We start from the raw sequence: 26,214 nt of genomic DNA, 5'->3' as shown, positions 1-26,214 counted from the left end.
AACTAGGATTACAAATGTGAGCCACCAGCACAGCTTTTCTTTCTTTCTTTCTTTCTTTCTTTCTTTCTTTCTTTCTTTCTTTCTTTCTTTCTTTCTTTCTTTCTTTCTTTCTTTTTCTTTCTTTCTCTCTCTCTCTCTCTCTTTCTTTCTTTCTTTCTTTCTTTCTTTCTTTCTTTCTTTCTTTCTTTCTTTCTTTCTTTCTTTCTTTCTTTCTTTCTTTCTTTCTTTCTTTCTTTCTTTCTTTCTTTCTTTCTTTCTTTCTTTCTTTGTTCAGAGATGGGATCTTAACTATGTTGCCTAGGCTGGTCCTGAGCACCTCCTGTCTCAGACTCCCTAGTAGTTGAACTCCAGTATACACCATCATACCCAGATGCTACAGCTCCAGACAGATTAAGAGGTAGCCTAGCCTGTGTGCTTACCTCTCCTGCTGGTATTTCAGTGCTTATTTATATCCGATGTGGTTCATGTCTGCACCTCAGATCCATGCACATCTTGTTTTTTGCTTTGCATGGATGTCTAGGGATTGGGGAGGAGAAATAAAAAAAAGGAGGTATCAGCCGGGCGCTGGTGGCTCACACCTGTAATCCTAGCTACTCAGGAGGCTGAGATCTGAGGATCGCGGTTCAAAGCCAGCCCGGGCAGGAGAGACCGTGAGACTCCTATCTCCAATAAACCACCAGAAAACCGGAAGTGGCGCTGTAGCTCAAGTGGTAGAGCGCTCGCCTTGAGCTGAAGAGCTGAGGGACAGCGCCCAGGCCCAGAGTTCAAGCCCCACGACCGACAAAAAAAAAAAAAAAAAGGAGGTGTCTTCCAATGCCCCCATTGTGTGCTAACTCTCTGGAGGATAAACTGACCCAGAGCAAGTATTTGCACACAGTTGCAAACCTTTTTTTTTTTTTTTTTTTTTTTTTGCAAACCTTTTTTTAGGTCAGTCATGGTGCTTGAACTCAGGACCTGGCACTGTCCCTGAGCTTTTTTTTTTTTTTTTTTTTTGGTCGGTCGTGGGGCCTGAACTCAGGACCTGGGTGCTGTCCCTCACCTCTTCAGCTCAAGGCTAGCACTCTACCACTTGAGCCACAGCGCCTCTTCCAGCTTTTTTCTTTTTGCTTATGTGGTGCTGAGGAATCAAACCCAGGGCCTCAAGCATGCAAGGCAAGCGCTCTACCACTGAGCCATCTTCCCAGCCCTGTCCCTGAGCTTTTATGCTTAAGACTAGCGCATTCTGCCACTTTGAACTACAGCACCACTTCTGCTTTTTGGGTGATTAATTGGAGATAAGAGTCTCCCAGGGACTTTTTTGCCCTGGCTGGCTTCAAACCACTGTCTTCAACCTCCTGAGTAGCTAGGATTACAGGTATGAATCACTTTTTGTGTTATTGGTCATGGGGCTTGAATTCAAGGCCTGGGCACTGTCCCTGAGCTCTTTTGCTCAAGGTTAGCACTCTACCACTTTGAGCCTCAGGACCACTTCCAATTTTCTGGTGGTTCATTGGAGATAATAAGAGTCTCAGGAACTTTGGTGCATGAGCTGGCTTGAAACTTCAGTCCTCTGATCTCAGCCTTCTAATAGCTAGGATTATAGGTGTGAGCCACAAGCACCCGGCTAGTTGCAAATTTTGGTCCCACGGTTGTCCCAATCCCCAGCAACCTGACTTACCTGTGCTCGCTTTCCACCTGCCCTGCAGACGCCAGCATGTCTCCAGATGCCAGCAAGCCAAGCCACTGGTGCAGCGTGGCGTACTGGGAGCACCGGACGCGGGTGGGCCGTCTCTACGCCGTGTGTGAGCAGGCCGTGAGCATCTTCTACGACCTACCTCAGGGCAGCGGCTTCTGTCTGGGCCAGCTCAACCTGGAGCAGCGCAGCGAGGCCGTGCGCCGCACCCGCAGCAAGATCGGCTTCGGCATCGTGCTCAGCAAAGAGCCCGATGGTGTGTGGGCTTACAATCGGGGCGAGCACCCCATCTTTGTCAACTCCCCAACATTGGATGCACCCGGAGGCCGCACCCTGGTTGTGCGCAAGGTACCGCCAGGCTATTCCATCAAGGTGTTTGACTTTGAGCGCTCCGGGGTGCTGCGCGCTGAGTTCGAGTCCACTGATGGCCCCTATGACCCCCACAGTGCCCGTATCAGCTTCGCCAAGGGCTGGGGACCCTGCTACTCAAGACAGTTCATCACCTCGTGTCCCTGCTGGCTGGAAGTCCTTCTCCACAATCACAGATAGAGCGAGCTGCCTGCCGCCACCACCACCACCGCCACCACCACCACCGTCCCCCAACTTCCAGACCCAGGGGTGCCCCATGGACGAACCCCTCACCCCTACCCCATATCATCTACCTAGATTTAATATAAAGTTTTATATATTATATGGAAAGATATATTATACTTGTAATTATGGAGTCATTTTTACAATGTAATTATTTATGTATGGTGCAATGTGTATATATGGACAAAACCAGAAAGACGCACTTTGGCTTATCATTCTCTCAATACAGATATATTTTCTTTCTTTTCTTCCTTCGTTGTCTTCGTTTTGTTTGTTTAAGAAAGGGATACACCAGCCGGGTGCCAGTGGCTCATGCCTGTAATCCTAGCTACTCAGGAGGCTGAGATCTGAGGATTGCAGTTCAAAGCCAACCTGGGCAAGAAAGTCCATGAGACTCCTATCTCCAATAAACCACCAGAAAAATGGAAGTGGCCCTGTGGCTCAACTGGGTAGAGCACTCGCCTTGAGCTGAATAGCTGAGGGACAGCGCCCAGGCCCAGAGTTCAAGCTCCACAACTGACCCCCCCCCCAAAAAAAAAAAAAAAAAAAAACTAATGCCAGTCACTCACTCATTGGGGATAAAGTATTCTCATTATAGTGTTTTTGTTTTTGTTTTCCAAACTCCTCTTTTCACATAGAAGAGCATTTGAGTGATTTGGTGGGCCTCACCTGACCCATCCAGGACTCTGCAACTTGACTTCAATATTTATTGAGAGGGAAACAAACGCGAAGGCCCCAGGTTCAAGTTCAGATCCTCAGATCTCAGCCTCCTGAGTAGCAGGGATTATGGACATGAGCCACCTGTGCCCTGCTTGGCTTCAGGGATGCTGTGTCTGGAGAAACTCCATGGAAAAGGAAACAGGGCCTTCTGCCCGTAGCCAGCTATGGGCTCAGAGTAGATCCCTAAGACCCAGCAGGCCTGTGATAACTACAGGCCTATACACCGCCAGACCAGACCTTCACAAGGGATGGTAGTCACAGGCCCTCCCAATGCCTGATGTACAGGGATTGTGGGAGTTGAGGGATGCTATGAGTGATGTTTGTTTTAAGCTGCTTGGTGTGTGGATCGTTTATTACACAGAGATGCTACACAGGACTTTCTAGAGCAAGCACTGCATGTTGATATAAATCTCTCAAGAAAGCACCCATGCCATGTATCATTCTTCTTTGCTATTTAGCTAATGAGTTCCCCCACCCTCCCTTAAAAAAGAAAAAAGGATATTCTAGCTGGGTGCTGGTAGGTCACCCCTGTAATCCTAGCTACTCAGGAGGCTGAGATCTGAGGATATCTCAGTTCAAAGCCAGCCTAGGCAGGAAAAGCCATAAGACTCTTATCTTCAATTACTCACAGAGAAAGCTGAAAGTGGTGCTATGGCTCAAGCAGTAGCACTAGCCTTGAAGAAAAGGAGCTTAGGGACAGTGCCCAGGCCCAAAGTTCAAGGCCCAGGACTGGCAAAAAAAAAATTCTTTTAATCTAGAGAAAACACTGGTCTAACAATATGGCTTTATTCCTGCAATTAGCTAGAGCCTCTAAACCGCCATTTGTCATTCATCCTCCCAGAAGCCCGACCCTGTTCCTAAAGTTGAATACTCTGCCCTTTGCTTAGGGTCACACCTGTAACCCTAGCTACTCAGGAGGCTGAGGTATGAGGATTGTGGTTCAAAGCCAGCCCAAGCAGGAAAGTCCATGAGACTCTTATCTCAGGGAACCAACAAAAAACCAGAAATAGAAGTAGAGCTGGGGCTCAAGTGGTGAGGCTCTAGCCTTGAGAAAAATAGCTCAGAGACACTGAGACACAGGGCTCTGAGTTCAAGCTCTCCTGCTGGCACAAGAGGAGGAGTAGGAGGTGGTGGTGGTGGTGGTGGTGGTGGCTAGCAGGAAGGAGATATTTCCCAAACAAGGTCATAGGTCCTTGCAGAGTGGTGGGTGGCTCTAGAGACAGGTAGACAGGTAGGTTGGGCTTCCTGTCACCAAACCCAAATTTGGATAGGGGGAAAAGGGGTCCTGGAGTTGACTAGGTTTGACAGGATGTTAATCTCCACATTTTCCTCTCCATCCACACCCCATCCCCATCCTTGGTTCCCCATTACCTATCTCTGTGTATGTACATACACCCAAACACCCAAGCAAGTATTGGGATTTGAACTCAGGCCCTCATGTTCTCATGTGTGTTTTTCACTCTAGGCTAATGACTTTCCACTTGAACCTCAGCTCCACTTCTGGTTTTTTGCTGGTTAATTGGAGGTAAGAGTCTCACAGAGGTTCCTACTTGGGGATCCTTTGAAGCTCTGTCCTTAGATCTCAGCTTCCTGAGTAGCTAGGATTTCAGGAGTAAGCAACTGGCACCTGGTTTTCCTTGACTTTTATTTTTATTTTTTTTCCTGTTGGTCGAGGGGCTTGTACTCTGAGCCTGGGCAATGTCCCTGAGCTCTTTTGCTCAAGGCTAGCACTCTACCACTTTGAGCCACTGCCATTTAACCAGCTGTGTGACTTGGGCAAGTTACTTAATTACTCAGAACTGTCATGCATTAAAAACTTTGTGTGTGTGTGTGTGTGTGTGTGTGTGTGTGTGTGTGTGTGTGTGTGTGTGTTACTTAATTACTCAGAACTGTCATGCATTAAAAACTTTGTGTGTGTGTGTGTGTGTGTGTGTGTGTGTGTGTGTGTGTAGCCGTATTGGGGCTTGAACTCAGGACCTCATACTCTTGCTTGGATTTTTTCCTCAAGGCTGATACTCTGCCATTTCAGCCACAACTCCACTCACGTTTTTTGCTGGTTAACTGGAGATGAAAGTCTCAATGGGCTTTTCTGCCTGGGCTGGCTTTGAACTGCAATCTTCAGATCTCAGCCTCCTGAGTAGCTAGGATTACAAGGCCTGAGCCACCAGCACCTGGCAAAGCTCTTTTTTTGTGGTAGCCCAACAAGGTGAGAAAGATTTGGTTTAGGGACCAGCAATTTTCTGAAGGCTCAAATTTGGCAGATTTGAGTAAATGAACTTCAGTTAGAGAAAGCAAGTGGACTATCTCCAGTGACATCTCATGGATGCCTGTCCCTCCAGACAGACTCAGGTGACAGTGGTCTCACACTGGTCTGCAGTCTCCTTAACACACACACACACACACACCAGCTCACCATCCCAACTCTTAACCACCATGCTGGACGCTAGTAGCTCACACTTGTAATCCTAGCTACTCAAGACTGAGAGCTAAGGCTCATGGTTCAAAGCCAGTTTGGACAGGAAAGTCTGTGAGACTCTTATCTCTAATGAACCAGCAAAAAAGCTGCAAGTGGCGCTGTGGATCAAGTGGTCGAGCACTAGTCTTGAGTGAAAAGATCTAAGAGACAATGACCAGGCCCCAAGTTCAAGTCCCAGTACGAGCACAAAACAAGAAATCAAGCCACCGTGATCCCTCATGTCCCACATGTGCTCATGGCCCTGGGCCAGCCCAGTGCCGGGCACAGAGGACAGACTCCCGGATGTTTGTGGAAAAAAGGGTCACAGAGGTAATGGTTGTGGGCGAGTTGTATAAACTCTAAGGAACGGTGCAGGCATCCAGAGGGTGTATTTATTAGTGTCATGGATCACCCTGACAGCCCCCAGCTGGTTTCTCCAGGCTCCTGGGAACACTCAACCCTCCCCCAGATTCAGGGACTCTGTGGCCTTATTCTCCTCACTCGGTGGGGGGGGGGGGATAAAGAGGAGGAGGGGAAGGTGCAGGAAGTCCATTGGATGGTTTAGAACACAGGTTCTGCTGACCACTGGTGGCTCATGCCTGAAATCCCAGCTACTCAAGAGAATAAGATCTGCGGATTACAGTTCAAAGCCAGCCCAGGCAAGAAGATCCTTGAGAGTTTTATGTCTCAACCACCAAACACTTGGAAGTGGAACAGTGGCTCAAGTGGTAGAGCACTATTTTTTTTTTTTTTTTGTCAGTCGTGGGGCTTGAACTCTGGGCCTGGGTGCTGTCCCTCAGCTCTTCAGCTCAAGACCAGCGCACTACCACTTGAGCCACAGCGCCACTTCCGGTTTTCTAGTGGTTTATTGGAGATAAGAGTCTCATGGACTTTCCTGACGGGGCTGGCTTTGAACCATGATCCTCACATCTCAGCCTCCTGAGTAGCTAGGATTACAGGCATGAGCCACCAGTACTCAGCTCCCTATTGGGTTCTTACTACATCAGTTTGAGTCATAATTTTAGCAGATCAATCTAGATCAATTATTGTCATCAGTTCACCTGTCTGGAAAAATCAAGAGACTACAGAGTCCTTGTACTGAGACCACACAGCATTAAAGGATATGGTAAAAGCTGGTCACTGGTGACTCAAAACTGTAATCCTAGCTACTCTGGAGGCTGATGAGTACCCATTTCCAAGCCCTGAGTTCCAGCCCTATATCTGAGGGGGGAAGGATGGGGGGGAGAATATAGTAGAAGTTGGAGACATGGCTCAAGTGGTAGAGAGCCAGCCAGTGAAAATACCATACTGAGTTCAAGTCCTGGTCTCAAAACAAACACAAACAAACAAAAAACCAAACTAATAAATATAGTCGGGGATGGGAGGAAGAACAGGTGTCCAGATGAAGGTGACCTGCTTTCAAAAGTTGCCACTGCTAGGCAGTGTTGGCTCACGCCTGTAAACCTAGCTACTCAAGAGACTGAGATCTGAGGATCATAGTTCAAAGCCAGCCCAGGCAGGAAAGTCCGTGAAACTCTTATCTCCAATAAACCACCAGAAAACCGGAAGTGGCACTGTGGCTCAAGTGGTACAGTGCTAGCCTTGAGCTGAATAGCTGAGGGACAGCACCCAGTCCCAGAGTTCTAGCCCTATGACCGAAAAATAAAAAGTTGCCACTGTCTTCCAATCTGGCCCAACTTAGCTTGTGTGTATAAATCCCATGTTCCCTTACCAGAAAGCGGTGTGTGGCTGCTGTGTCCACATAGCCCTACATCAAAAGTATCAAGCATGATGGCTCTCTATGCTAGGGCTTTGGGTAGACAGCTAGGTCAAGCCCTGAGGAACCACCATGCTTGTTGCTCCCCTGGAGACAGGCTGTCAATCACCATCTTATCGGTGGTAGGCGGGAAGGCAGGCTCAGCCAATGGGACTTGAGGATGACACAGAGTGGGGGAAGGGAAAGGACCCTACCCTCCAGGCCACCACAAGCAAGCTATTGCTGGCATGGCTTCTTACCTCTCACTGACTGGCAAGGAATGAATGGCTGTCCGTGCCTGAGATTCTCCTGATGGGAAAAGCCACACTGAGAGAAGTGTGGACACCTTTGCATCCCCAAATCCCTTGTAGCCCTTTGAGCTACAAGAGCTACAATTGGTTGTGACGTGGCTCAGTGACAGAGCATTTGCCTAGTATAAATAAGGCCCTGGGTTCAATACCCAGTACCATTAAATCCGTTAATAATTAAATAAAGGCCTCAAGTACCAGATGATCAATCTTGTTCTTAGCCTAGGGATGTAGACTAAGCCACCAACCTTGTTAAATTGTTTGAATGGAGATTCTCAGATCTCAGCCTCCTAAGCAGCTAGGATTACAGGCATGAGCCACCAGCACACAGCTTCTATTGATTTTATTTATTTTTGTTTTTATTTCATTGACAGTTCTGGGACTTGAACTCAGGGCCTGCACACAGTCCCTGAGCTTTTTTGCTCAAGGCTAGCACTCTACCTGAGTCACAGCTCTCCTTCCAGCTTTTTGGTGGTTAATTGAGAAAAGAGTCTCAGGGACTTTCCTGCCCAGACTTTGAAACACGATCCTCAGATCTCAGCCTCCTGAGTAGCTAGGATTACAGGTGTAAGCCATGGGTGCCTGACTTGCATGCGATGGTTTTGAAGTGTGCTCATGGACATTTCTGTGCTCCCAAGGGGAGGCTGACATCATGGCAAGTGCTCAGTAGACATAGATTAAAAGTATGACTGGAGTCGGGCGCTGGTGGCTCACGCCTGTAATCCTAGCTACTCAGGAGGCTGAGATCTGAGGATCGCGGTTCAAAGCCAGCCCAGGCAGGAGAGACCGTGAGACTCCTATCTCCAATAAATCACCAGAAAACCAGAAGTGGCGCTGTAGCTCAAGTGGTAGAGCGCTCGCCTTGAGCTGAAGAGCTGAGGGACAGTGCCCAGGCCCAGAGTTCAAGCCCCACGACCGACCAAAAAAAAAAAAAAAAAGTATGACTGGGCTGGGCGCTGGTGGCTCACACCTGTAATCCTCGCTACTCAGGAGGCTGAGATCTGAGGATTGTGGTTCAAAGCCAGCCTGGGCAGGAAAGTCTGTAAGACTCTTATCTCCAATAAACCACTAGAAAACCGGAAGTGGCGCTGTGATTCAAGTGGTAGAGCACTGGCCTTGAGCTGAAGAGCACAGGGACTGTGTGCAAGCCCAGAGTTCAAGTCCCACGACCAACCAAAAAAAAAAAGTATGACTGGCTAATCCCAGCATAGGTTTGAGGCCAGCCCTATGGGAAAAGTACAACAGCTGAAAAATAACTAAAGTAAAAACATTAATTCAGCTGGGCACTGGTGACTCATACCAGTCATCCGAGCTACTTAAGAGGCTAAGATCTGAAGATCACAGTTCAAAGCCAGCCTGGACAGAAAAATCTATAAGACTTATCTCCAATTAAACCTCCCCCCTGCCACACACACACACACACACACACACACACACAGAGCTGTGGTGGCCTTGCACAAGTCACAGCCCTCCAGGGCTCAGATCTCATTCAAACTGGATTTCAGCCTTAGCTGTGCAGTGATATTTCCGTCTTCTACCTGGGCTTCCTGGCCTGAGGCAGGGATGCTGGATTGGACCATCTCTTCCATCTCACCATCCCTGAGTGTGCTTCCTGTCCCTGGCTGTCCCCTCCCCCACTCCTGGCCTTCACTACTCTGAGCTTGGGTGGACAGCCCACAAAGGCTCTGGGGCCAAAGCAGATGCCTGCTGCTATGCCAGGGACTGCCCCATGGCCCTCTGTAAAGGGACCCTTTCAGTGCGTCCTTTGCAGCACATATACTACAATTGGAACAATACAGACAAGATTAGCACGGCCCCTGAGCAAGGATGACACGCAAATTCGCGAAGCGTTCCAAAATGTTTTTTTTTTTTAAGGGACCCTTTCAGCACACATAAGTGCCACACTCAGCCATCTTTGTCCCACAGCCCCTGGCAAAGGCCCTCCCACCCCAGCAGCAGACAGGGAAGTGACTCAGTCCCCCACAGCCCCCTCCTCAGACCCACACACCACAGGCCTGCTTTGGAAAAAGAGTGGTTTTCATTTCTCTCTTTCTTTCTTTCTTTCTCTCTCTCTTTTCCCCTCTCAAGAACTCTTAACCAGATCTACCCCTGGGCTGTCTCAGGGCCTCCAGGGTCAGGGCTGGAGGCCTTTGTCCAGCCCCTTCTCCATCCTGTCCTAGTGGAGGGTCTGGCCATTAGGACAGGCTGTGTGGCCCTACTGTGTGTGGGGGTAGAGATGGGCCCCCGGAGGCCCCTGCTGGCCCCCTATTATATTGGCTTCTATTAAATTGAAACACATAGCACATCTATTACACAATAAACCACAGCTATTTCATGGATCAAATTAAGTTTTATTTGGGCAAATTACAACCTTTCCTACAGTCGTGCCTTTGTGAGGCCGTTCCTTTTTAATAAAAGCAAGCATTTCTGAGACTGGTCCTCCTGGGCCAAAACTCGATGGCAGATTGGTGGTGGTGGTGGGGGGACTCAGCCAGGGCTGGCTGCTGTGTGTGTGTGTGTGTGTGTGAGAGAGAGAGAGAGAGAGAGGGAGAGAGAGAGAGAGAGAGAGAGAGAGAGAGAGAGAGAGAGAGAGAGAGAGAGCACGCACAGAATCCTTGGGGCCTCTCCTGGGATGGAACTGGTCTTCTCCTCCCCCTGCCTCCTTATCCTGACATTGCCAGAGAAGTCTGCAGAAAAGTTCTCATTACACAAGAAGTGAGCCACAGAGGCAGCAGGAAGGCATTTCCCGGAATCCGGGAGGAAGCATGACTCACTGACCTATGTTGTTCACCTTGGCTGGGCCCAGGAGGCCTGGAGTGCAGGGCCAGCCTTCAGGGCTAACGCCAGACCAGTCCTCACAGTCACGCCTGCTGTCCAGGCTGACGCAGGCTGCAGGAATGCAAACAAAGCTGGGTGGAGGGAGCCTTACTGAGGCTAGGGCACTGGGCCAGGGAGGAGGCAGCAAGCTTGCCAGAGAGGCCTGTAGAAGGGTCGTGGGGCTCAGAGAAGCCCCTTTTTGGTATCCTTGGAGCTCTGGCTGCTAGAATGGCTCCTATATCTTGGAGTAATCTGGCCTGGCTTGCCAGCTCTGGCCTCAGGCTGGAGTTGAGTCAGGGGTCGCTGAGATCAGAGCTTTGCAACATGGTCTGAACCACGGCTATGAGCAGCAGCAGCAGCAGCAGTGGCTGGCTGCTGGTTAGAAATGTGGATTTGCAATCTGAGTGCTGGCGTTTCAAGTCTGTAACCGTAGCTACTCAAGAGGCTGAAATCCGAGGATCATGGTTCAAAGCCAGCCCAGGTAAATCCAAGAGACTCTTCCAATTAACCAGCAAAAGGCCAGAAGTGAAGGTGTGGTTCAAATGGTAGAGCATCAGCCTTGAGTAAAAAAGCTAAGGGCCAGGTCTTGAGTTCAAGTCTCATCACACACACACACACACACACACACACACACACACACACACACACACACACACACACACACACACACACACACACACACACACACACACACACACACACACACACACACACACACACCCCTAAAGTACATATTCTCCAGTTCCCATCAGAGACCTGCTTCATGGGAATCCTATGGGCTGGGAACACAGCTCTAAGGCCAAGCACTTGTCTGAAACTAGCAGCATGTGTTTTAACAAGCCCTGAGTGATGCTGATAAACACTTGAGTTTGAGGCCCAATGTTTAATAATCGGGAAGTCAGCTTCAAGCCCACAGCTGCTGGTTATGCATTGAACACACAAAGACTTCCTGCACGCCAGGTACTCAGCTGCCTGCTTCTTCTGCACAATCTCAGTCTTCAAGTCAGCTTCCATGATTTAAGATCTACTCATAGCTTGGCATTCTGGGGCAACAGAGATGTTGAGTAGGCTTGACTTGTAGATTTTGTTCTGAATTTATTTTTTTTTTGGGGGGGGGTCCGGTCATGGGGCCCGAACTCTGGGCCTGGGCGCTGTCCCTCAGCATTTCAGCTCAAGGCTAGCGCTCTACCACTTGAGCCACAGCGCCACTTCCGGCTTTTTTCTTTTTGCTTATGTGGTGCTGAGGAATCAAACCCAGGGCCTCATGCATGCAAGGCAAGCGCTCTACCACTGAGCCACCTTCCCATCCCCTCTGAATTTATTTTTTATTTTTATTTATTTAATTTTTGGTTGTCCTGGGGCTTGAACTTGGGGCCTGGGTACTGTTCTTTTGCTCAAGGCTAGTGCTCTACCACTTTGAGCCATAGTGCCATTTCCAGCTTTTTAGGAGTGGTTTACTGGAGATAAGTCTCACAGACTTTCTTGCCTGGACCGGCTTCCAACTGTGATCCTCAGATCTCAGCCTCCTGAGTAGTTAGGATTATAAGCATGAGCCACCAGTGCCAGGCAGCAAGTTTTGTGTTATTGTTGTTAACCTGAACTCTGGGCCTGTGCAACTGTCCCTCAGCTCTTCAGCTCAAGGCTAGCGCCTTGAGCACAGCGCCACTTCTGGCTTTATCTGCTTACCTGGTGCTGAGGAATTGAACCCAGGACCTCATGCAAGCACTCTACCACTGAGCTATCTATCCAACTCGCCAGGCAGCAATTGTTTTAGATAGGGTCTCAATATTGTAGTCTGGTCTAAATTTTAGCCTTCTACCTCATGAATGCTGGGATTATAGACATGTACACCACACCTGGCTCCTACTGGTAGATTTAGCCTGTGTTGGCTAAAACTGCTTTGTATGCTTGATTGATCTTTCCCTAAGTAACTTTTCTTAAAATGACCTTTCATAGGCTGCCATCTTACAGGTGACTGGGGTGGACAGAGCTCTCAGAAGTTGGGAATAGGGCCTAGGAAGGTGGCTCAATGCTATGCAGAATGTTTGCCTTGCATGCATGAGGCCCTGGGTTCGATTCCTCAGCACCACAGAAACAGAAGAAGCCAGAAGTAGCACTGTGCCTCAAGTGGTAGAGCGCTAACCTTGAGCTGAAGAGCTGAGGGACAGCGCCCAGGACCAGAGTTCAGGTCCCAGGACTAGCCAATAAAAAATAAAAAAATAAAAAAAATAACCCCAAGCTGGGTGCAGGTGGCTCATGCCTGTAATCCTAGCTACTCCGGAGGCTGAGATCATGGTTCAAAGCCAGTCCAGAAAGTTCATGAGACTCTTATCTCCAATAAACAACTTAGAAAACTGGAAGTAGCACTGTGGTTCAAGTGGTAGAGTGCTAGCCTTGAGCTGAAGAGCTCAGGAACAGTGCTCAGGCCCACAGTTCAAGACCAATGACTGACAAAAAAAAAAAAAAATTGGGAATAGCTAGGCACTGGTGGCTCACACCTGTAATCCTAGTTACTCAGGAGGCTAAGATCTGAGGATCGAGCTTCAAAGCCAGCCTAGGCAGCAAAGTCCCTGTGAGACTCTTATCTCCAATTAACCACCATAAAACTGAAATGAAGCTATGGCTCAAAGTGGTAGAGCACTAGCCTTGAGCAAAAGAGCTCAACGACAGTGCCCAGGCCCTGAGTTCAAGCCCCACAACTGACAGAGGGGGGAAAAAAAGGAGAAAACTGGGAGTAAACTGGGTGCTGGTGTCTTGTCAATCCAAGCTACTCAAGAGGCTGAGATCTGATGATTCCAGTTTGGAGCCCATTCAGGCACAAAAATCCATGAGACTCTTAGTTCCAATTAATTAAGAAGGAGGAGGAGGAGGAAGATGAAGAGGAGGTAAGGGTAGTGGCAGCTGGAGAGACAGAATGTAGAGCTGTGGTTTAAGTAGTGGTTCAAGCACTAGTCTTGAGTTTGAAAAAGGGTCCCCATAGCCGGATGCCAGTGGCTCATGCCTGTAATCCTAACTACTCAGGAGGCTGAGATCTGAGGATCATGGTTCAAAGCTATCCTGGGCAGAAAGTCCATAAAACCCTTATCTCCAATAAACTACCAGAAAACCGGAAGTGGTGCTGTGGCTCAAGTGACAGAGCGCTCACCTTGAGCTGAAGAGCTGAGGGACAGCGCCCAGGCCCAGAGTTCAAGCACCACAACTGACAAAAAAAAAAAAAAGAAAGAAAGAAAAGAAAAGAAAAAAAAGAAAGAAAGAAAACGGGTCCCCAGGTCCTTTAAAAAGGAAGCTGGAGGGCTGGGAAGGTGGCTCAGTGGTAGAGCGCTTGCCTTGCAAGCCTGAGGCCCACATAAGCAAAAAGAAAAAAGCCAGAAGTGGCCCTCTGGCTCAAGTGGTAGAGCGCTAGCCTTGAGCTGAAGAGCTGAGGGACAGCGCCCAGGCCCAGAGTTCAGGCCCCACGACCGGACCCCCCCCAAAAAAAATAAAATAAAATAAAATAAAAAGGAAGCTGGGGGCTGAGAATGTGGCTTAGTGCTTACCTTGCATGCACAGAAAAAGCTGGAAGTGGCACTGTGGTTCAAGTGGTAGAGTGCTAGACTTGAGCAAAAGAAGCTCAGGGACGGTGCCCAGGCCCTGAGTTCAAGCCCAGGACTGGCAAAAGAAAAGAAAAGGACAAAAAAAAAAAAAAAAAAAGGAATCAGGGATGGAGGGAAAGAAAGAGAAAGAGAGAATACACAAAAAGCAGGAGGCCCAAGCCCTGTATAGCCTTATCTCTCAAACTTGGTCCTTGGGCTAGTTACACCAATAATAGTTGCAAGCTTGTTAAATGTAGACTCTTGGGCCCTACCCCAGATTTACAGACTCTGGATCTCAATCTGGATATCAATCTGCATGATTTCATCCATACTTCCCACCTTCTTCCCCCCTCCCCCCGCCCCACTATAGACCTTTCTTATTGTAGATATGGCCTCCATAGTGTGCACACTCAAATTAAAAAAGAATAAAGTAGCTAGGTGGCATTGGTGGCTCACACCAGTAATCCTAGCTACTCAGGAGGCTGAGATCTGAGGATCATGGTTTGAAGCCAGCCTGGGCAGCAAAGTCTATGAAACACTTATCTCCAAGTAACCAGCAAAAAGTCAGAGGTAGAGTTATGGCCTACATAGTAGAGTGCTAGCTTTGAGCAAAACAGCTCAGGAACAGCGCCCAATCCCTGAGTTCAAGCTCTGGACCAAGAAAATAATAATAATGATGATGATGATGATGTAGCTTGTGGCTCATGCATGTAATGCCAGCACACACACACACACACACACACACAGAGGTGACCACCACAGTGCAGCGGAGGGGGGGGCAGGGGTTGAGCTGCTCCTTGCACCGGGTGCCAATGCTCTGCAGGCCGAGCTGGGCCCAGCCAGGCCAGAAAAGGATGCACGCGGGTGGCTGCAGCACACACAGAGTGGGTTTGCAGAGGGTCTGCTGCATCCCAGCGCCCTCCTGCCCCTCATGGCCCTGCCCACCGCCCTGCGCGGGCAGCCGGGGGCTGGTGCGCCCCTCTCTGCAGGGCTGGGGCTGATGCACTGAGATTTGGGCTGCTCCCAGGTTCCTGGCCATGGGGTACCCTATGCGATCGCGCCTGTCTGTCACCAAGGGCTCCCGGCGCCTCATGGTGCACACATGGCATTGCTCATCTGCCCTGGGCAACGACCCCCAGAGAAAGGTGCCCAAAGCCGGGCGCTGGTGGCTCACACCTGTAATCCTAGCTACTCAGGAGACTGAGATCTGAGGATCACGGTTCAAAGCCAGCCCGGGCAGGAGAGACTGTGAGACTCCTATCTCCAATAAACCACCAGAAAACCGGAAGTGGCGCTGTAGCTCAAGTGGTAGAGCGCTCGCCTTGAGCTGAAGAGCTGAGAGACAGCGCCCAGGCCCAGAGTTCAAGTCCCACGACCGACAAAAAAAAAAAAAAGAAAGGTACCCAAGCCCTGAGTTCCTGCTGTCCCTTATTTTGAAGCTGTGCTGTCCACCTTTGAGAAGAAGATACCAGACGGGAAAAGCCAGGGATGAGGAAATCCCACTGAAAATCAGTTGACTCTAGGTCATCGGACCCAACCACAGCTGATGGTATCCTGTAGGTTGTTGGAGCTCCAGACCTTTGGCACCAAAAGCTTCCTGCCATTCCAGCTTACCATGAAGCTGCCTTCCATCAAGGTGGAGGATAAGCAGATGGTGGAGATCAGGGAATTATAATCTGCCTGTTGAGAGCGGGGCATGCCAGCCTCTGTCACCTGAAGCAAAGGCTGGGCCTGCATCAGTCAAGAGAGCCCTATCTCATTGCTTGTTTTGTCCTGAGCTTCCTCTTGTCCTGGACCAGCTTACCTCTACTGTGCAGATCCTTCCAGATGGCCTGGGGAAGACAGCCCCCGTCAAAGCAGCCAAGGGATGAAGGCAATCCCGTGGACCACAAGGCGAAATTGAAGTCTGGACTACAAAAGGAGATGGCTGTCCAGTGGAAGCGCAGACAGCAGGAGCTGCAGACTCTCAGCCAGGCAGGGAAGGCCATGGAGAAGCTGATGGCCAGAGAAAACATTGACATCTATGCCAGCCAAGCCAAGGTGGCCAAGATTGTAGAGATGCTGCAGAATGAGGAAGAGGTAGGAGTGGAGGTGAAGGCCAAGCATGGAAAGGGCTGAGAAAGAGGCCAAGGAGAGAAGTCGTAGGGCCCGCCCCCATCTCCTCAGCACATGGGTGGTTCTGTGCATGCCTGTTAATATCTGCTGGGCCAGATGGTGGAATGATCTGCATGGTGGCTGCCTTGAGGCGGTTCTTTGGAATTAATCAGTAACCTTGATTAAAACCCACATAGGGAAATGAGGAGATAGCCTATGTTCATAGATAGGACCATTCGACATTGTGAGGTTGTGGATTCTTTCCAATCTGTTCTAGGTATTCAATGCAATTCCAACTAGAACTTAATGAATTGTTTCATGGATAATGACCAAATTGTCAAAGAAGAACTGGGGGCTGTGATTATCTCACCTCAAAATCCTGCAGTAAAGCTACAGGAATCCACATCGCGTGATGGAGAAGGAATAAACACGCCAATAAACAAGAGGGCCAGATGACTCATACAAGCATCTTTGACAATTTTCTCAATGGGGAAGAAATTTTTTTGTTTTTTTGTTTTTGACGGTGCTGGAGCAACTGAGCATTCACATGTGAAATAACAAAGTCTAAACACTGACGTTTGTGAAAAAGAACTCAAAATACATCATAAGCTTAAATGTAAAGCACAAAATTACCAAATTTTCAGAAGATAACTCAGAAAACAAATCTAGTACCTTTGAATCAGGCACTGATTCATGAGGGAGACATTGGATAACTAAGACTTCATTAAAATTCACAACTGCTCTGCAAAAAGATACTATTATAAAAAGTGAAAAGCTGCCACAGTCTGGGAGAAAATATTTATAAAACACATGTCTGACAAAGGACTTGTGTTCAAAATATACAACGAGCTCTTTAAGCCCCGTAAGAAGCAATGAACTCAGTTTTTAAGAATGGCTACTGCCGAGCACTGTTGGCTCATGCCTGTAATCTTAGATACTCAGGAGGCTGAAATCTGAGGATCATGGTTCAAAGCCAACCTGGGCAGGAAAGTCCATGAAACTCTTATCTCCAATAAACCACTAGAAAACTGGAAGTGGTGCTGTGTCTCAAGTGGTAGAGTGCTCGCCTTGAGCTGAAGAACTGAGGGACAGTGCCCAGGCCTAGTTCAAGCCCCACAACCGACCCATAAAAAAGAATAGTTACTGCTGGGTGCCAATGGCTCAGGCCTGTCATCCTAGCTACTCAGCAGGCTAACACCTGAAGATCAAGGTTTGAAGCTAGCCTGGCTAAGGAAGAGTATTATGGAATACTCTTCTCTCCAAATAACCACCAAAAAAAAAAAAAAGCTGGAAGAACAGCCGTGGCTCAGGTGGTAGAGCAATAGCCTTGAACAGAAAAGCTCAGGGATAGCATCTAGGATCTGAGTTCAAGTCCCATGATAGGCACAAAAAAAATAAAATAAAATGGCTACTGCTGGAGGTATAGCACTTGCCTAACACACAGGAGGCTTTGAATTCCACCCCTGCTCCCCACCCCTGGACCAAAACAGATCATAACCAAAAAAGAATAGGGCAAAAGATGGAAGTAGACGCTTGACCAAAGAAGATAAGCAATGGAAGGTATGGATAAGAACAGTAAGGGACTAGTAAGGTTAAAGGTCAAGCAGACAGGGCCCAAATGTTCATGTAGAGGTGGGAACTCTTGCTTGTGCCAATGCAAAATAGTTCAGCCATTTGGAAGACACTTTGGCCTATTATTACAACTAAACACATTGGCCATATGAGCTGACCATCATACTCTTAGATATTTGCCCAGTTGAGTAGAAAACTAAGGTCCATACCAAAAAAAGTCATATGTAAATGTTTCATAGAGCAGCTTTATCCATGATTAGCCCAGATGAGTAGTAGTCAAGATGCACTAGAAGAGGTGAATAGGTAAGTAATGGCGTGTCCCATAATGGAATATCATTAAACAGAGGAGTGACGTAACCAGACACTGGTGGCTCACACCTGTAATCCTAGCTACTCAGAAGGCTGAGATCTGAGGACCACGGTTCAAAGCCAGCCCAGGCAGGAAAGTCCATGAGACTCTTATCTCCAGTTAACCATCAAAAAAGCTGGAAGTGGAACTATGACTCAAGAGGTAGAGCAGAGCACCAGCCTTGAGCAAAAAAAGCTCAAGGACAGTGCCCAGAACCTGAGTTCAAGCCTCAGGACCAGTACAAAGAGTGCTAGTGTGTATCAGGAGGCGTACCTCCCATCTGGTGACACTGTCCTGTAGGGCGGGGTGGTAAATATCTACAAAGGCACTGGCCCCATGTTGTCACAAGCTCTTGGCTGCTCCTTGAGGGTCTGCATGGCCCCACCCCAGTCTGGACAAGTCTTGTGGCTTCCTTTATATAGAGAACGCAGACAGCATGTGGTGTCATAGGGAAGAGGGCCTGGTTATCTAATTGGTTGATCCCATCATGGTTGTGGGGGCTTGTCACACAGTGGAGCAACTCCTGCCTGAGGGTCACCTAGGCCTTGGGACACCCTGAGACCTCTGACCTCCACCAGGGTTCACAGCTAGCTAGCCAGGTTGGGCCCTGTGTTTTTTCTCATGGCGGGGAGGGGTGTGGGTCCTCACATCCGGTCTGCATGGAGCACCTGGGAGAAGAAAGTTAAACTGAGAGTTTATACTCTGAGGTTAGAGTCCTGGGACTGAAGACCCCTCTGGGCCAAGTTGCCATCCTGAACACCTCTGTGCCTCAGTTTCCTCAAGTATAAAATGAGGCTAAAGGGTCCACCTGTCTCACAGAGAAGAAATGGGAGATGGTGGTGGGCGTGGGGCTGGTTTATTCTAGCTGAGAGGTGTTAGCTGATCTGGTCTTTGCAAGGTCGACAAGGAAGTGCGTGCATGTGTGTGTGCGTGAGTGTGTGTGTATGCTGGTCCTGCAGCTTGAATTCAGGGCCTGGGTGCTGTCCCTGAGCTTTTCAGCTCAAGGCTAGCAATCTAATCCTTGAGCTACAGCTCTACTTCTGGCTTTTTGGTGGTTTACTAAAGAGTCTCACAGACTTTCCTGTCTGAGCTGGCTTCCAACTTCAATTCTCAGATCTCAGCTTGCTGAGTAGCTAGGATAACAAGTGTGAGCCACTGGTACCCGGCTTTACCTTGCTTTTCTTGTTATAGCTAGTTTGAGTTTTTTCTGTGTACAATACCGTTAGGTGGTTGCTGCTCACAAAGCCTATCACTTCCTCTGCTTAGTTCATTAAACCTCATGATGACTCTGTGAGAGAGGTATTGTAATTCTGCCTGGCCGAGATCGCTGTGGCCCAGAGAGGTTGAGCTGTTTAAGGTAAGTCCTACAGCCAACATGGCATTTGAGTGGCGCTGGCTGAGGCCAGAAGTGTGTGTAACATTCTCTGTACTTACTTGTTGTGCTGGAAGGCGTCTCAGGGAATTCTGGGCCTTCCTCAGAGACAGAATCAATCAATGACTCTTTGTCCATCTTGAGAAGTTTTCAGCACTTGGCCAGGGGCAGCCTCTTGCAGGACCTCTTGCTGGGCCAGGCCTCAGACAAGCCCACCAGTAATAAGGGAGGCAACATCACCAACAACCACCACTCTGAAGTTGGGGGTTATGGCTCTAGAGGAGCCTGGGATACAAGTGGTTTTCCCCTGGATTCTCAGGTAAAGTCATTCTCCTGGTAGCTTCACTCTTAGATGGTCACTGTCACGGTCATGTGTCATGTCTCTGGAGTCCTTGGCTGGGTTCTGTTGCTAAAGAGCCAAGGGGGGGACCAACTGAGGATGGAGAGGTTCAGCCTCCCACCTGCATCTGGGTGGATAGTTGCCCCCTGGATGGTCATGTGGGGGGAGAAGACCAGCATGGGCTGGGAATCACTGGAAACTGTGGGAATCCCAGGGCCAGTAGTAGGGCTGAGTGGCTCAGGAAAGATTCACAATCTTCAGATCTCAGCCTCCTGAGTAGCTGGGATTACAAGCATGAGTCACCAGTGCCCACCTTATTATTATTATTATGTGTTGGTCGGTCGTGGGGCCTGAACTCTGGGCCTGGGCGCTGTCCCTCAGCTCTTCAGCTCAAGACTGGTGCTCTACCACTTGAGCCACAGTGCCACTTCCATTTTTTCCTGCTTATGCTGTGCTGAGGAATCGAACCCAGGGCCTCATGCATGCAAGGCAAGCACTCTACCACTGAGCCACCTTCCCAGCCCAACCCATCTTATATTAATACTTTTTTTTTTCCCCTGCCAGTCCTGGGGCTCGAACTCAGGTCTGGGAATTGTCCTTGAGCTTCTTTTGTTCAAGGCTAGCACTCTACCACTTGAGCCACAGCACCACTTCTGTGTATGTGGCACTGAGGAATCAAACCAAAGGCTTCCTGCATGCTAGGCAAGCACTCTACCACTAAGCCACACTCCCAGCCCTTAAATTAATACTCTTAATCCTTCAGATAGAAGGAGAAACAAACTGTGTTGTTCACAAGGTCACCAGAGGATTATAAATGGATGAATTTGCACCACAGATGAATAGCCCCACAGGTAGCCTGGTCCCATAACAGATATGGGGTCATCCATCTTCTCCTTCCAGTTGGAGGTAAAAGTCCGACAGATTTTCCTGCCAGGGCTGGCTTCATACTGTGATCCTCAGCTTGCTGGGCTTCCTAAGTAGCTAGGATTACAGGCCTAAGCCACAGTGCCCAGCTGTAATTCTGAGGGTCTGAATAAGCTCACCACAAGTCTCAATTAGAGTGCTTTTGGAAGTGACTGGTGAATCAAATGGTGCTGCTGGTCTTCTCAAGGCTTGGAGCCAGCCCCATGCCTTACAAGTCTAGGACTTGGCTCAGCAGGACAATCGGAATGCTGGGCTATGTGTCCTGGGTGGTTCGGGGCCTCACATAGAAAACTATGTGAGCTTTCATCTACAAAAATAAGTAACAAATAGTTGGGCCAGAAGTGTGCCTCAAATGATAACATAAGTGGTAGAGTGCCAGTAAAGCAAGCTGAGCAAGTGAGCAAGCACAGCCCTGAGTTCAAAACTCAATACAGCAAAAATAAAAAGTATTCTGACTCACGTTACAATATCAAGGAAGTCTTTCTTCTTCAGGACTGTTATAACGGGTGTCAAGGCTGTACCAACTGAGGAGCCAGTGAAAAGAAATCCCTAAGAGGAGACACAGTCAGATGGGTGTTGCTAAAACTGCTCAGGCAGGGGCTGGGATGGTGGCTCAGTGGTAGAGTGCTTGCCTTGCATGCCTGAGGCCCTGGGTTCAATTCCTCAGCACCACATAAGCAGAAAAAGCCAGAAGTGGCACTGTGGCTCAAGTGGTAGAGCACTAGCCTTGAGCTGAAGAGCTGTGGGACAGTACCCAGACCCAGAGTTCAGGCCCCACTACTGACAAAAAGCAAGCAAGCAAGCAAGCAAGCAAGAAAGTTTGGTTAGGGCTGGTGCTGCTGCTCATGCCTGTAATCCTAGCTACTGGGGAGGCTGAGATCTGAAGCATCCTGGTTTGAAGCCAGCCAGGGCAGGAACTCAGTGACACCCTTATCTTCAATTAGCCATCAAAAAGCTGGAAATGGAGCTGTGGTTCTAGTGGCAAATTGCTAGCCTTGAATAACAAAGTTTAGGGACAGTGCCAGGCCCTAAGTTCAAGCCCCATGACCTACCCATCCCCTCCACCACCACCCCCAATGAAAATTTACACAGGTAATGTGTTTTCTCACAAGGCTATGAGATCCTAGAAAAATTCTCGTGTTACGAGCAGCAAGTAGAGGCTCAGGGGAACAGCCATTGCCTGAAGTCCACTTTAGATCCCCTCCCGCCTTGGAGTGGGGCCTAGCACCAAAGTTGTGGGCACTGTCCCCTGTCCACAGCTTTGAATGAAGGAACCTATGTTCTAGCGCTGATTTTGCTACTGGGTGACCCTGGTTAAGTGGGGCCCAAACCACCAGGAGTGCCCTGGTGAAGACATGGGAGCTTAGGGGAGCTGAGGGGAGCTGGGACAGGCATTAATTAGCCAAGAGCACTTCTGGAATGTTAAGTACCCAGCCCTGGAATGCAGTCCCTGCTAACTACAAGGCTCCAGGCCTTCTCCGGCCTGCAGAGATAAAGATCTGGGGGTAGACAGACAGAGCCAGTCTTAGAAGCCCCACAGGGTGGTCCCAGGCCTTGTCCACCTTCCCTCTCTCCACTTAGAGCTCTGCCCAGACCAAGGCTGGCAGGCAGACCTGAGACTTAGCTTCTAAGATGGTGCCTGGCAGAATTCTCCTTTAGGGTGGGTGAAATCCAGTAGCTACTTCCAACAACACAGCAAAAGGATGGTGCTGGTGGCTCCTGGCTATTCAGGAGTCTGAGATCTAGAGGATCATGGTTTGAAGTCATTCAGAAAAGAAAAATGCATGGGACTCTATTTCCAAAAATAAAAAATCTCATGTCCTGTTTGTGCTGGCTTCAAAATGGATCCTTAGATCTCAGCCTCCTGAGTAGCTAGGATTACAGGCATGAGTCACCAGTGCTTATCAATGATGTAGATTTAGACAAAAATTCAGACTTGCCTATAGATGCAACTCTGTGTGTGTGTGTGTGTGTGTGTGTGTGTGTGTGTGTGTGTGTGTGGCCAGGGAGGGGGGTGTAGTCTGTCTAATATAGTATTGTGTCCTTTAGGACTTTGCTTCCCTCATCCTTGGGAACAGAGCCTTGTTCCTTTTCCAATAAAGAATTTACAAGCTTGGGGCTGGGAAGGTGGCTCAGTGGTAGAGCGCTTGCCTTACATGCATGAGGCCCTGGGTTCAATTCCTCAGCACCACATAAGCAGAAAAAGCCAGAAGTGGCGCTGTGGCTCAAGTGGTAGAGCGCTAGCCTTGAGCTGAAGAGCTGAGGGACAGTGCCCAGGCCCAGAGTTCAGGCCCCACGACCGGACCAAAACAAATAAACAAACAAAAAGAATTTACAAGCTTTGCCAGTGCCAGTGGCTCACACTGTAATCCTAGCTATTCAGGAGATTGAGATCTGAGGATCACAGTTCAAAACCAGCCTAAGCAGGAAAGCCCATGAGACTCTTATCTCCAATTAACCACCAAAAAAGCTGCAAGTGGAGCTGTGGCTCAAGTAGTAGAGCACTAGCCTTGAGCTAAAAAGCTAAGGGACAGTGCCCAGGCCCTGAGTTCAAACCCAAAAAACAAAAAACAAGAAAGGAATTTATGCACTTCCACTGGAAAGGTAAGTACACCCTATTTGACCATAGGAGTCTTGTGGGGATTTTTTTCAGTAAAGAGCTCAGGGCTAGGCAGTGATGAGTTTCAGGAGATCAGAGCAAGCTTCCTGGAGGAAGGGAGCCATTAGAATGACAGGAAATTAAATTCATGGACAGCAGATCAGGTCATCCGGGTCCTCACCTCATTTGTCTGGAGGATAGGCATGTTGGGCAAGATGGCAGACTGGGATGACTGGGGTAGTTGGCCTAAGACCTCCCACCCTGGAGAGGGAGCACTTTGGGCCCTCAGCCCTGGTGCCTTTCTCTGTTGCTTGATCTGACTTCTCCTCTAGGGAGCCCAATATTTCTCCAAGGATTTAGAGCCACCACATTTATTTATTTATTTATTTATTTATTTATTTATTTATTTATTTATTTATTTATTTATTTATTTATTTTTGCCGGTTGTGGACCTGAACTCTGGGCCTAGGTGGTGTCTCTCAGCCCTTCAGCTCAAGGCAAGCACTCTATCACTTGAGCCACAGCGCCACTTCTGGCTTTTTCTGTTTATGTGGTGCTGAGGAATCGAACCCAGGGCCTCATGCATGCAAGGCAAGCACTCTACCACTGAGCCACCTTCCCAGCCCCACCACATTTATTGCTGGGGTCCTGGGACGCCTGTAGATTTGTCCCTTGCCTAAATTCATATGGTAGACGCTGTTGGTGGTCCCTCAATCTCTGTCACTCCTTTCTTTTATAGAAGGGATCAACAAACCATTGGCCCGCTGGACAGATCTGACTTGCTGGCCGTAAGCACAAAAGTCATTTTTACTTTGATTTTACAGTGTTAGGGATGGAGCCCAGGGGCTTATGCTGTACCACTGAACGTTAGCCTCAGCCTCAATGCATTCTTTTTTATTTTTAATTTCTTTTGTCCATCGTGGGACTTGAACTCTGGGCCTGGGCACTGTTCCTCAGCTCTTCAGCTCAAGGCTAGCTCTCTACCACTTGAGCCACAGCGCCACTTCCAGTTTTCTGGTGGTAGTTATTTGGAGATAAGAGTCTCTCAGACTTTCTTGCCTGGGCTGGCTTTGAACTGTGATCCTCAGATCTCAGCCTCCTGCGTAGCTAAGATTACAGGCATGAGCCACCGGTGCCCGGCTTCTTTTTTAATTTTCAAAATTGTTATAACAAAGGTGATGTACAGAGGGGTTACAGTTATATAAATCAGGTAAAGAGTGCCTTTCTTCCCTCCCTTGCTCTCTTTCTGTTTTTTCTTCCCATCCTTACCCACAAGTTGGAAGGTTCATTTCTAACATAGTGGCCAGTGAGCACCACTGTAGCAATTTTTTTCATCCTTTGCTCTTTCACTTTAGTGCTCTTCCTCACCCCAATGTATTTTTAGATTACATTTGTATGTGTGTGTGTGTGTGTGCACGCGTGCATGCACACCTGTGCAACTGTCCTGGGGCTTGAACTCAGGGCCTGTTGCTGTCCCAGAACTTTTTTTCCCCTCAAGGCTAGTGCTCTACAGCAGGGCCACAGCTCCACTTGTGGACTCTAGTGGTTAAGTGAGGTAAAGGTCCCATGGACTGTCCTGCTCAGGCTGGCTTTGAATGGCACTCTTCAGATCTCAGCCTCCTGAGTAGCTTATAGGCATGAGTCACCGGTACCCAGCAATAGATTACATTTTTTTTTTTTTTGGTCAGCTGTGGGGCTTGAACTCTGGGCCTGGGTGCTGTCCCTCAGCTCTTTATCTCAAGGCTGGTACTCTTGAACCACAGCACCACTTCCAGCTTTTTCAGTTTTTTGTAGTGCTGAGGAATCGAACCCAGGGCCTCATTCATGTGAGGCAAGCACTCTACCACTGAGCCACCTTCCCAGACCCTTACATTTTTTAAATGGCTCAAAAGTGTGAATGGAAGATATCTTATTTTGAGAGCCATGGAAATTAGATCATATGCAAATTGCAGAATCTACAAATAAAATGTTCTTGGAAATCCTTCATATTATGTATTATGTATTATGTAGACTTCTGTACTAGATTGAACTCAGAGCCTTGGATCTTGCTTGTTGATAACTGCCACTTGAGTCTTACCTCCAGTCCAGCTTTTTGTTAGTTGCAGATGAAGTCGGAGATTTTTATGCTCAGGCTGGCCTCAAATGATGAGCCTCCAGATCAGCCTCCCTGATTATAAGTATGAGCCACCAGCAGCTGGCTTCTGCTGTCAGCTGCACTTTTGCTTTAGATTAGGCGATGCTGCAGGAGAGGCAAGGCCCATAAAACCTGAGATTATTATTATTTGTTGTTGTTGGTGGTGGTCATGGGAGGCTGAACTCTGGGCCTGGGCACTTTCCCTCAGCTCTTCAGCTTACCACTTGAGCCTCCAGCTTTTTTCCGCTTATGTGGTTCTGAGGAATCGAACCCAGGGCCTCATGCGTGTGAGGCAAGCACTCTACCACTGAGCCAACTTCCCAGCCCCTGAGATATTTATTCTCTGGTCCTTCAAAGAAAACAAAACAAAAAAAAAAAAAAAAAAAAAAAAAAGAAAACAAAACAAAACAAAAATTCAAACAACCACCAAAACCCAAACAACTTACCAGTTCCTGATCTATAGTGTTTGTTTGTTTGAATAGGGGGATAGAACCCAGGATCTCACTTGTGCTGGGCCAGCACTTACCACTGAATCATGCCCCTCAGTCCCAGTGGCTTCGTTTTTCTTCTACTAGGCATAGAGACTACATTACCCAAAATCCTTTGCACCTAAGTCGGGCCATGTGACTAAACTGCACCAATGGGCTGTGAGAAGCGTTATCCTCCAAGGCGAGAGGACACGCCCCACTCCAGCCCGTTCCTCTGGCCAGAATTGTAAGTGTGAAGCAGAGCCAGGATGGCAGAGATGCAAGACAGAAGCAGCCTGGATGCCTGGAGGAACTCACTGAGTAGGTGCGCTGCCCCAGGCCAAGCTAGCCTACCCCTGGGGAGGGTCTCAGGAGAGAGAAAGCGAAGCTGCACCGACAAGCGTGGCGTGCAGACCACAGGCTCCTGGATGGGGGGGGGACTGGTCCTGGCCCTTCTTACCACGTGGCCTGG

General features: G+C 48.6%; 1 protein-coding gene and 1 non-coding gene across 2 annotated transcripts in view; both read left to right on the top strand.

Annotated features, from left to right (window-relative positions):
* The window catches only part of Smad6 (SMAD family member 6), a 77,858-nt gene extending 75,344 nt beyond the window's left edge, over window positions 1-2,514 (top strand). Inside the window, exon 5 of the mRNA XM_069995076.1 lies at window positions 1,686-2,514. Within this exon, the coding sequence (XP_069851177.1) occupies window positions 1,686-2,221 (536 nt within the window). The 3' untranslated portion in view covers window positions 2,222-2,514. The remainder of the gene's footprint in view (window positions 1-1,685) is intronic.
* A 6,744-nt stretch (window positions 2,515-9,258) lies between these two features.
* On the top strand, window positions 9,259-9,364 carry LOC138809052 (U6 spliceosomal RNA). The gene has a single exon (XR_011366679.1). It is a non-coding gene; the product is annotated as a U6 spliceosomal RNA (small nuclear RNA).
* The last annotated feature ends 16,850 nt before the right edge of the window (window positions 9,365-26,214 follow it).

This window comes from Dipodomys merriami, unplaced genomic scaffold (genome assembly GCF_024711535.1).
Source record: "Dipodomys merriami isolate MVZ:Mamm:240054 unplaced genomic scaffold, mDipMer1.0.p SCAF_48, whole genome shotgun sequence".
NCBI classification, from domain to species: Eukaryota; Metazoa; Chordata; class Mammalia; order Rodentia; family Heteromyidae; genus Dipodomys; species Dipodomys merriami.
This window is presented reverse-complemented; position numbering and strand designations above follow the sequence as displayed.